The sequence below is a fragment of the Gossypium hirsutum genome, chromosome D10 (genome assembly GCF_007990345.1).
Source record: "Gossypium hirsutum isolate 1008001.06 chromosome D10, Gossypium_hirsutum_v2.1, whole genome shotgun sequence".
NCBI lineage: Eukaryota > Viridiplantae > Streptophyta > Magnoliopsida > Malvales > Malvaceae > Gossypium > Gossypium hirsutum.
In genome coordinates this window covers 15,970,815-15,983,116 of record NC_053446.1, presented here as the reverse complement: position 1 = coordinate 15,983,116, position 12,302 = coordinate 15,970,815, and the positions used below count along the sequence as shown (strand labels likewise).

Here is a 12,302-nt window from a genome sequence, read left to right as displayed (position 1 = left end):
TTTAAATGTGTGATAATTTTCTTCCCCATGCTAAAAGCCAACTCAAAAGCTACAGTCGATATTGGAATTACTAAAAGATAACGAGCCAATAATGAAAGCTCATGATATCGAATTGAAGTTTTGCTCCAATAATCCAATACATCGATTTGGCTATTCAACTCAAGCTCTAATTCTTCCAAATAAATGTTTAACTTTGACGTTTCACTCTTAGTATTGGATTCACTTAAGTATCGATTATAATCATCACTCTTATCATATTCTCCTCCCAAATTAGCCCTATTACCATTGAGTTGATGCAAACTAGAATTAACAGGATCATTATCCGAAACATTGAAACTCCCAACCAAAGAGGAAGACGTGCATTTGAAGTTTTTAACATACTCATCAAACAATAGTTTAAAATTTCTAAGAATGGTTTGCATAAAGTCTGAAGCATGAGTACCATAAATTGTAATAAAGCACTACTGCACATAATTTAACTTGTAACCAGGATCTAAAATTGTAGCATGTTAAAGAATACTCAACCCAATATTTATTAAATTTCTCTTATATTTGCTCAACCATCGGAGTTAAAAAAGAATGAGAAACATTTAACTGTATCAAGTAAGACCTTTTAAACCTTCTAAACCCCTCTAAAATAAAGGTTATCCGTTGGATAATTAGAACCAGAAAAAACACGTCACATCATAAAAGACTTTCAAAAATTTACAAAGAATAACAACATTTCTCCACTCATCATCAAAAAGTGCAAATATTTGAAAATCTTTATGTCGTTAGCCCCAATAATCTAACACATCTATATCGTAAAGAGCATATTCAAGCATCAAATAAGTAGAATTCCATCTCATACACACATCTTGATGCAACTTTTTGGTCATATTCAAATGAAAGCTTTTATCAGCCACATCATAAAATATTTTCCTACAAATTCCTGACTTTTTTATGTACTTTAGTCCTTTTCAAATCTTACCAACAATATCATCATCAAGTTCCAAACCAACTTTAACTATAAGATTTGATATATGTGCACATCTAACTTGAAAAGAAAATACCATCACACAAAATAGCTGATTTGCATGAAAACAATCTCTAAGACAAGAAACCATAACATCATTTTAAGAAGCATTATCCAAAATGATGTAAAAATTTTCTTGTCTATACCCCCACTAAGATAAACATAAAATAAGTTCATCCATTATGTTCAAACCATCATACGAAGGAGATAAAGCTCTAAACCTTATGATTCTCTTTTGTAGCTTTCACTCTTTGTCAACCCAATGAGCAATAATGCAAATGTATTCATCATTAGTATGCTCAAAGTTACAATTATCATAAGTTAGATAAATTAAACTAGGTGCTTTAGCCAACTCTTCTTTAACATGGTCTCTCTCTTTTGCATAATACATTAGGACATCCCTAGCAGTTGTATGTCTACTTATATTCTTAAAATTAGGACTAGCAATACTCATCATGTATATAAATCCTAGTTCTTCAACTGTCCTAAATGCCATACACAAGAAAAGTATAAATAACTTGACGACACTCATAAGCATCAAACTTGTAAGATTTTATAGATAAACCACTTCTTAAGGATGGTTGAGTGGCTATGGTGTATTGCGTGACGTCTTTAATAAAATTTTCCAAACAACTATTTAGATGACGTCTTAAATGGGAGGTTCCATTAGAAGATTTAACATAGAATATGGTATTACATTGATTGCACTGTGCCTTCAATTCGTCTTTGTTCTCACATTCAAGCTCTACCATTTCATCCCATACCTTTGAAGTAGTAGACTTTTGAAATTTAAGAGCAATTTCATATTCATTAAAATCATCCACAAGTATTGGATTGTTCAAATTAGCCATTTTCATAAAAAATCAAGTCCTGAAATAGTAAACACTCAATTAATATACAGGAAAAAAAGATAATAGAATCAAATTTTAAAGACATATATGGTTGGCTGCAAAAAACTCAATTATTAAAAACTCAAGTCATTTTTAGAAGGGGCACCCAAGGCAATGCTCCAAAAGAGAATATATATCACAATTCCATACTTTGGTAGCAGAAATATGACATGCATAATCTTCAATAATGAATAAGAGGGAAAAAATAGCTGTTATATCTCTCTTATTTACTTATACATAAGTTATACACATACTTAAACATAAAAAAACATATCATCCAACTATTTTAGTGTGTGTGTATGTGTATGTGTGTGTCTTTTACTTGAAATTCTTTTCTATCTGGCTTGTTGTTTTCTACTAAATGATAAAGCCATCAATACTTACACAACAAACTAACAAACATGAAATGAACCAAGAAAACTTAAGCAGAATTTATGAAAATAAGAATAACCAAGGTTGGTCAAATATTTGGATGATATATGTGCAATTAGTTGAATTAAAAAATCATGAATACACGAGTGAATCAAGAAGGATAACAACAAGAAATGAAAATCCATATTGCCCAGTTTAACTTTTTCATTTAAAAAGCAACAACTTGTTTCTTTCCAACTAGATTATGGTATTGTAAAGAAGTGAAAACATAACGTTAACTTAAAATTAAAGGACTAAATCCTACCTTTACCTTATGGAACTTTCCTTCCCAATTGGTCGTATACTTGTGTACAATTTTTGGACCCTAAGGACCTAAGCCTTTGCATACAGAATCATCTAGAAAACACAAAGCAACTAATAAACTATTTCATTCCAAAAGCAATCAATGAAACTAAATACAAAATCAAACAAATCAAATTGCGGTTAGAGGACTTTGACAACAATATAAACAGAGGAGTCCCACAAAATTATTCCAACAACAGTTTAACGTAGAAGCAATAACCAAATAAGAGTCGATGGAGGGATAAGATTTTAGTTCTCAATAGCAACAGGTTACCACGTTTTTCCTAGCATTTGTGGCTTTCTTTTGTCGAACCCCAAAAGCTATTTGATTACAGTGAGGGTTTGTTTAGGTTTAGAATGCTTTAGGGAGAATGTTGATAGAGTCAAAGTTTTTGGGGATCCAAAATAACAACGCACAAGGAGAGGAAAATTTGAGAAAAGGGAAGAGAAAATTGACCAAAACAATGGATGAAACCAAACTAGTGTAAAAATGAGAGGGAAAGGGAGATTCCTAACTTGAGTTACCTTCGGGTTCTTAATCTTACTACAACAAGGTTGAACGATGATGGTCCGGTAGGTGTATAGTGGATCGGTGGTGATCGGAATGGTGAACAATGATGGTAGTGGCCGATGGGTGTTGGAATGGAGAATGGATTTAGAGTTGTTATTGTTAGGGATTAGACTTAGAAATTTAGGGGAGGGTCGGCTAAGGAAACCTGGAAAAGAAAAGAAAAGAAATGGTATAGACCTGTTAAGCCATGTGTTTTGGGTTGGGTCTATATTTTTGTTCAAATCCTCTTACTTTTTGGGCGGGTCTTCAGGCTTGGTCGAGTGGTTCGACCTATGATCAAGTTTAGATATAACTTGTTCATTCATGTGTTGAAAATTCGTAATCTTATTTAAAACATTTTATATTTATACAATTCTTGTTTACTTGTGCCTAGTCTTATCTGTGAGTAGTATGGAGGATTTGGGTGAAGTTTGGGCAATGATTTTTTTTTATATTAAGTTAAATTAGTTTAAATTTAATTTATAAAATTAAAATTAAATTTTAAATTTTAATTATAAAAAAATAATATATTATTAGGTTTTAATTTTATTTATTTATTTGTAGAATTGGAAGTCATTGTGATGTGGAAATACATTTGTGTAATTGAAATCCAAATTGTGTTTAAACCGGTACTTGTGCTAAAATTGCAAAAGAGTTAAGAGTAGAAGCATCAAATCCAATAAAATAATGCAGGAGTTGATGTGTCGTTATTGTAGGGCAATTGCCAACTTCCCAATTTTTGTTTTGGTATATAAAAATGTGGATGGAGTTGACATGGACCACGTTGCTGCCTCCCTCCATCCTCTTTTTCACTCGCTTTTAGCCTTTCCTTTACAAATTGCTCTTCACTCTTTTCCCCCATCAATAAATATTATAAATATAAAATGTGTGAATCCTTAACATCCACATCCAAATCAGATTCGTTTCCACGTTTTGGTTACATTTATCCTTAAATCCAACACCATGTAATTATAATAATTTAAGAACGATACAATTTTATATATTAAACATTATCGACTGAAATTTAACTTAATTGACGTTAGTGTAAGAGGACGTGGATTCAATTAAACTGAAGCATGTTTATCCTCCTATTTTAAAGTTGCGGAAACGTTGTGAGTAGTTCTGGACGTTATATCAAAGAAAATATTAGAACACTCGAAGTTGCACATGAATTTTAATTCATTGTCTTTGATTTGATGTAATTATACACATTAAACTTTAATTGTGATTCAAATGTATACATGAAATTTTGTTTTAAAATCATCAATTTATTTTTACATTAGATAAATTTAATATTTGTGTATGCAACGTAATGGTATAAATATGAAATTTGAATCAAATCAAAATTTCATATATAAAATTACACCGATATATTTTTATATTTATTTCATTTATAAATAATTATTGCGGACTCCGATGTCTATCTAGATTGATGAATTGGGTTTATAAAGAATATGGATCCAATTAATTTCATTCCATAGCTCTATTTTCTTTGGACTTCTTAGAAACTCAACTCATTTAAAATGGTGAGACCAAAAAAGGCTTATTAATTCATTATTTTGACCCTGTTTTACCTTTATAAAAATTCTTTCCATTGAAATTGAATTATCCCTTTAAAAAAATTATCAATTTTAAAATTGAGTACGCTAAAATTTTTCAATTTTGACTGATATAATAATAAATTTAATTTTTAAAGTTTACATATTCTATCAATTTAGTTCTAACTTAACAAATTTATATCGCAACATTACGTAAATGTTGAAATTGAATTTATAGAATTTTTTAGAATTAAGACCAAAATAACAAAATTAATTTATATACTTTCATTTCCATTCTTTTTTTATTTATTTATTAATTAATTTTAGCTATTCATCAATTATTTAATGAAGATTCTGTTATGGCTCGAATTAGCAGACCGTTAAGTTGGTTAGTTCAACGCGGCGTTTAGGTTAAAAAAACTGTTAGACCCTATTTTGTGTTTAATGAAACGGTTAGTTTTGGGCTAAAGTTACAGCTGCTTAACTGATTTTTGCTGTAATGGTTTATTTATTTATTTATGGAAAGAATGAAATGAAATGAAATTTCTCTTTCTCTTCTTCTCTGGAAATTCCAGTACTGAAATTCGGAAAACTTTTCTATGCCAAAAGTTAGACTAACTTAGAGTTAGTTTGGATGGACGTCACGTTTACCTACGATTAGTGTAAAAATAATGGTGACGGTGAAATTAGATACTATAGCGTGAGACAAAAAGTAAACTAAACATACCACACCGCACCCAATTGTCCATCCAAACCCACCATTAGTAAAGAAAAATAGAAATTTGACACCACCTTTTTCCTGCTTTTCATAATGTTGAAATTTTAGTTTTAAATTTATTCTTAAGTCTTTTAAATTTTAATTTTGTTAAATTCAAATATTTATTTAATTTGCAAAAATTTTAGCTGTTAAAATATGCGTACATTTTTCAAAAATTAGAAATTTAATTCTTTTACTTTTTAGATTTCAAATTTAGGTTTAACTATTAATATTATTATTATTTTTGTTAAATTCAGATTAATTACAAAATCTTTTTTAATTACATGACTACCAAATAAATAGTTTTTTTAATTTCAAAATGTTACAATAACCAATTTAATAAAAAAAACAGTATTAATAATTGAACCTAGATTTTGAAATATGAAATAAAAAAATTAAAATTTTAAAAATACAAGTATAAAGACTAAATTCGTAATTTTTAAAAAACACAGACACATTTTAACCTAAAATAAATTATGTTGAAGTATCTTTTTAAAAATTGAGCTTGAATCGGACAATTAGGCTTCAAATTGTATTTTAAATAAAAATGAGCTTAAATTTTGAAAAGGAGTTCAATTGGGCTTAAAAAATGCACTTGAAACAAATTTAGGATTGATTCGGGCTGTAATAGGAATAATGATTTTAAACAAGGCCCAATAACGTGTCTCAAATGGACTCTCAATACAGCCCAACAAATTTTAGACAAATTATAACTTCAAATTAATTTATAAAAACAAAACAAAACCAATTTCTATTTTATTTTAAAAATGCTTAATTCACAAATTGGCCCTTAAAGTATACCTATTTCCTATATTAGTATTTAATTTTTTTTATCTCAATTTAGTATCTCAAGTATACTTACGATATGTTTTTTAGTCCCTAATTTAACATACATTAAAAAAAAAACGATTGGGCTGTTTTGACCAATGAAAAAGTGCCACGTGACATTTCTTTATAAAAATATAAATTATCTTTTATCAAAATATAAACCTTAAAAATCATTAAAAATAAAAATAAATATATAGAAATTCAGAAAAATACATATAATTTTATAAAAAAAATAATTCAAATCTTTTCTCCAATGTTCTCTATGTCTCTCTCCTCCTCCTCGTTCATCCTCTTCCCCACTCTTTCTTCTCTAAATAAATTTGGATTTACTTCAAGTTGAATATAATGCAATTCAAACCAACTTATTTAACGATAATTCTATAAACTAAATTAAAATTTCATAAAAATCAAAAAGTCCAAAAGCCCCCGTACCAAAAACTCTATATGCAATAACCAATCAAAATTTTTATTAACATATATAACTTCAGCAAAATACCCCCACTCTTTTAAAGTTTTTAGATTAGGAGATGACCCTTCCATTGTTTAAACGTGTTTTACTAGTTTTTCTTACCAGGGATCCAATTTTGTACATAACATGTTTGATAAAATCATTCCCCCACAGATTTTCAGTTGCATTATTTTTCACTAAAATCATTTAACAGTACATGCTCTGATCTAATTCTTATAATCTTTTTGTTTAACTGATTTTTTACTCTGGCTTTATACTTAACAAACTTGTCAAAGACTTCATCTTTATTTCAAAGAAATTATAGCTTAGTTTATCTTGAAAAATCATCAATAAAAGTCTTATAATATCTTTTACCTCCTTTAGTCATGGTTTGTTTTTAGTCTCCAAAGTCTATGAATTAAGTTTAAAAATTCTATTTCTCTAGAGTTGACAAACAAGTTTTCTTAGTTTGTTTTGATTTAGCATGTATTGCACATTTTTGTTTGTAGATATTATTATTACAAGAAATTAACCCGAGTTGTTGCATTTTTTAAGATATTCACATGTTCTAATTTAGCATGTCATAAATCATACGAGTCAGTCAATTAAGCAAAAGAATTGATTCTTCCATTTATTATTTCACAAACCGTAAGTACAAATAGTCCATTATTGCATTAACCCTTACCTATGAATACGTTATTCTTGGTCATTATGACCTTATTAGATTCAAAGGAAGCTTTTACCCCAACCTTTCCTAATACCCCAACTAAAACCAAGTTGGTTCGAATATTAGGAAGGTGAAACAAACCATTTAAGGCAAAGACCTTTCTAAAAGTAAGTTTAAGCATAACCTTGCCTTTCCAAGCACACTACCTGTTTGTGAGTCTCAAAATAGACTGTTTCTTCTCTTTTCTCCACTTAAGAGTGGGAAGCAAATGCATTTCGATTGCCATAGATATGTCTAATGCAGTTAGAGTCTATTACCCACTCTTTTACATTTATCACAATGTTGGCTTGAGAAATGATCACCGCGATTATTTCATCTGCTTCGACCACATTGACATTTGTACTAGTAGGATTGTCCCCTTTTGGTGCTTGCATTGATGTGCACAATAGCCTAATTTGCCACAAACAAAGTAGGTTCTTTTTTATTCTTAAAGGCAGGGTTTTTTGTTTTAGACTTATGATCATTTTTTTAACCATACTTCTCTTAGGCTTACCATTAATCAAGTTGGCGAGAGTAATGATCTCCTTTCTCTTGGCAGCTCTAGCTTCTTTTTTGTCAGTCTCCTTAATGATAATATGGGTGATTAGGTCTGCCAAAAAAAAGTTGCGTATGCTTGCGTTTGAGATATTTTTTGTAGTTGTACCATGATGGGGGGAATTTTTCGATTAATAATCCAGCGACAAACTCTTCCGATAAGGTGATGTTCTTAGATTTTAGATCCTTCAACAACTTGTGGTACTCATTGATTTGTACCTTTACATCCTTGTATCAGACATCTCCTATCGCTAGTATTTTCCAATGAAAACCTTCTGTTTACCAGTATCTTCATCAGTGTACTTGACAATCATTTTATCCTACAGCTCTTTTGCTTCCTTGTACGAACAATAAACATAAAAAAAATTCTTTCGGAAGAGTTGAAATAATTGTGTGTCTACATACCTTGTTCGCATGTACCCATAGTTCAGTCTGCTTATTTAAGGAATCAAACGACAGTTTTTCAGTACGGGCGAAAACAACTCCATGCATATGAAACACCAAAAATATGTGTTCCTGCCACCATTTGAAGTTGTTTCCATCAAACACCTCAATCTTGGATATGTCAGGAAATGGTTTAGTGAAGGAAACATGAAGTGCGATTGGATTTGGGGCAGTGATAGTTGCAATATGTGCAGTATTTGGCGAAGCGTGGATGCCACAGATGCTAGCAACAACATCGGGAGGTGTAGCGACGTTGGTAGCAGCGTTAGGATCCATAATATCCTTAGGAGTGTTGGAAAAAGGGAGTTGAAAGTAAATAGGCCATTGAAATGCTTGAAGTGTGACTAGCAGGGTCCTTAATGTTGTGGATCCCTAAAGATTCAACAAGGACTTCTGTTTTGGAAGCCAAAAAGCAAAAATGAACCGAGCCTTGTATCGCACACAGTGGGAAAACTTGATTGATTTGCACTCAATTAAGCTTTCAAGCTCAATTCTTGTGTGTGCATGTCCATCTCTTATTTTGGCTCTTATAAGCCTAATACCCAAGTTATGTTATGCAAGTAAACACACCGAATATAAAAGACACCTGCAGAAATTAGAAAAGGAGATTAATAATTAAAATCAAAGAAAAAATAACAAATTGTTTTGAGATAACCCATTGTGAATTTGTGATCCCTCTTTGTTCACCATCACTACTCCCTTGAACTAACCATCACCGGTGCACATTATCGAACCCCCTCTCAACAGTCGACTCACCATTACCATAGACCACCGATTTCATCAATATACCCAACTTTCATCATCTCCTCTCAACCACCCAACGACCCACAGCCATTCCTTCTACCATTTGTCCATTTTCATGACCATACCAACTAACTCACCACATCAATATACCCATTGACCATACCCAAGTCCTTGCATTATTGTGTATTATTTCTTTACTTGGTTTATTGACATTAATGAATGATGGCGTTAAGAGTTCTTTTTCATTATTAAAGTTGACACTTGATAGCCATTATTATTACCATTGTTCTTTTTTTCCAATGCTGTCATTAGTGCATGCGTAGATACATACATACACGAATGCATGCCATCAGAGATACGTGATGATGGTGTAATTAGGATCCATATCTTACGTTTGACTCCATATCATTAGTATTGATATGTACTTATTTAATTAGTTTTTAAAAATTTAAATGTAGATCCTGAAATTCTCTTTTTAAAAGATTTTTAAAGTTTCTTTTATAAAAGATAATGTTGTACCTGTTCTAGCAAAATGAAATTTCTTCAAACCCAATTTTTAATTTAATTTGACAATATTATTTTAATTCCTTATATTTTTTTGTATTCTGTGATATTTTTAATCATTTTATGAATTATTAAAATTTCAAATTATATTAGATGATTTACTTTAAACATAATATATTACGATTTATAAGACCCTTTTTTATATATTAGCCTCTTTATTACTTTTTATAATAAAATTCTTTTTGTTACCGTTAATTATAATTGTTTTTATAAATAAATTTATTTGTTAGTGCAAAATTTTTAAGAAAATATTGACATATATATTTACTACAATCATTTTATATAATATTTCAAATCCAAACTTTTTATTTATTTATTTTAACAATTGACATCTCTATTTATTATAATGATTTTAATATAATATTTTCACACATCATAACAAAACATATATTTTACATATTACTAATATGTATTATTGATTTTAAACCGATTACATTGTTAAACAATATCACACGGGTATGCAAACTAATTAATGGTTGAATTTTTTATATAAAATAAATAGTTAAAAAATTACTTCATAAATAAAACATAAAAATTCATGATATAAAAACTATATTAATTTGTAAATAAATCTATGTAGCTTTTAATTTATTAAAGAGTAGCTTTATTTTACAACTAATTAAGGTTGATGAATGTATTGTTTCAAAATAAAATTAGTGATTCAATTATGAGTTATTTTTTCTTTTGGAATCAGGAAAAGAGTCAAAATTAAAAAATGGAAGTCAGATCTTAAATCTAATAGTACTGACCCATTACAGTGATTGACCATCCCAGAGTACCACAACTTGAACTGCTCTTTATGACTGGCATTAAATGATCTTGGTCCTATCAAATCAAATCAAAACACAGTACAGTCAACATGGGGTTCTTCAACAGGGCATAATATGGGTAGTCTTGGTATCATAATTCGATAAACAAAGTTTATAATTAACCCCCAAAACCTTGACTAAGTCCCCCGACATTTGCCTAACCGCCGGCGAACAATTGCTCTGCATCAGCAACAACAACTTGGTCATCCCATTACTACTAGCCACCGCTTCTTGCGCTTTCCGGTCTCTAAACAAATAACAACCGCTCCAAAGTATCGCCACCGCGTGCTCTGTCGCATTGCTCGATACTTTCAACACTGTCTCACCAATCCTTCCTAGCAATACCGAATCATGCCATATCTCCACTCTCCCTTCTTTGCAAGTGGACAACTCTTCCAGCAGTTCCAATGCCTTCTCTGTTATCGAAGTAGTAGTGTTTGGTTGGGACAAAAGGTACTTTAATTCTGGGATTATTCGATATTGGATTACTACGGTTTTTATACGTTTTGGCATTGTGATTGCGATAAAAAATGATAAGCTGGCTTCAATTAATCTTGGGTTTTCTTTTCTTAATGATTTTACCAATTCCGCTACTAATCCCTCCTTTTCACCTATTTTGAGCTTCGACTCTCCATCCACCGCTATAGACTCCAGTAATCGAACCGCTTCGATTTGTGAATCTGAATTCCCACTTTGTAAAACCAGAAGAATCGTCGACAAGCAATTCGTCTCCAACAATGGCTTCTTATCGGAAATTTTGGTTAACATCAAATCCAAAATCTTAACAACCTGTTCCACTATTTTAATGCCCGATTCCGCATTCCTCATAAAATCCAGCACCTTGCTGAAAAACCCGTCCATCTGGGCGAGGAATTCCCGGTTTTCCTCTGACTCTCGCGCGAAACAAATGATCTTCGTCAACGATGAGAAGCAATTGATGTCAAGGTGTTTGACCAAGAGTTTGACCTGATTTTGAGAAGGAACAGCAGCTGAATTGCGGACCGAGTCGGCGTCGAGTTGACGGCGAGCGACTGAGTCAAGCCAGATCTGGATGAGTCGTTGTAAATTCCGGTTGGGAACAAGGTCTTTGCTTTCGAGGACTTGCATTGTGGCGGGACAGGTGTTGTTGCCGCTGTCTAGCCAGCGTTGGATGCTGGCTCGGTCGTATGTCACCCCCGTGCACAAGCTCACTGGGGATTTCATCACATCCAACGATATCGGACACCGAAAAGAACTTGGAACCGCAATGTATAAATCGTCTCTTGCCATTTTGTTTCTTTCTTATCCTCGTTTGGACGACGAGAAAGTGAGTGGAAAATGAAAATTTTGTGAAATAGGAAGAGGGAAAATAGAAAAAGGTGGGAGAAGCGAAAGGGAGAGAGTTGAGGTTTAAAGAAGGAAGAGAATTTAGTCAAAGGATTCTTGACAACGTTATCAGCTACCTTTTTTTTATTTGTTAAATACAATAATATCTTACTAATTTAAGTTTTTATTAAAAAAACTAAATTATAAACACATTGTGAATTAAATATTATGCCCTGAAAAATGGAAATTATAAACAAATTAATACAGCACAAAATTACAATCAGAGATAATGAGAAGGATAGAATTTTAAAAAAAAAATTAAGAATTATGAATAATAAAAATGTAAAGATATTTACATAGTATAAATAATACACGATAAATAAGACATTACAATTTGATGCACAAATTCATGTTTATAAAATAATTTTTATCTGA

The 12,302-nt window shown here is 31.0% G+C and overlaps 1 protein-coding gene across 1 annotated transcript; it reads right to left on the bottom strand.

The window, feature by feature from the left end:
• Window positions 1-10,330: 10,330 nt before the first annotated feature.
• LOC107914723 (U-box domain-containing protein 27) lies at window positions 10,331-11,990 on the bottom strand. The gene has a single exon (XM_016843741.2). The coding sequence runs from the start codon at window positions 11,829-11,831 to the stop codon at window positions 10,623-10,625; it is 1,209 nt and encodes a 402-aa protein (XP_016699230.1). The 5' UTR covers window positions 11,832-11,990; the 3' UTR covers window positions 10,331-10,622.
• Window positions 11,991-12,302: the final 312 nt, after the last annotated feature.

Excerpts from the sequence above, each read along its gene's own strand:
- LOC107914723 (XM_016843741.2), bottom strand. The coding sequence starts at position 11,831 with ATGGCAAGAGACGATTTATACATTGCGGTTCCAAGTTCTTTTCGGTGT.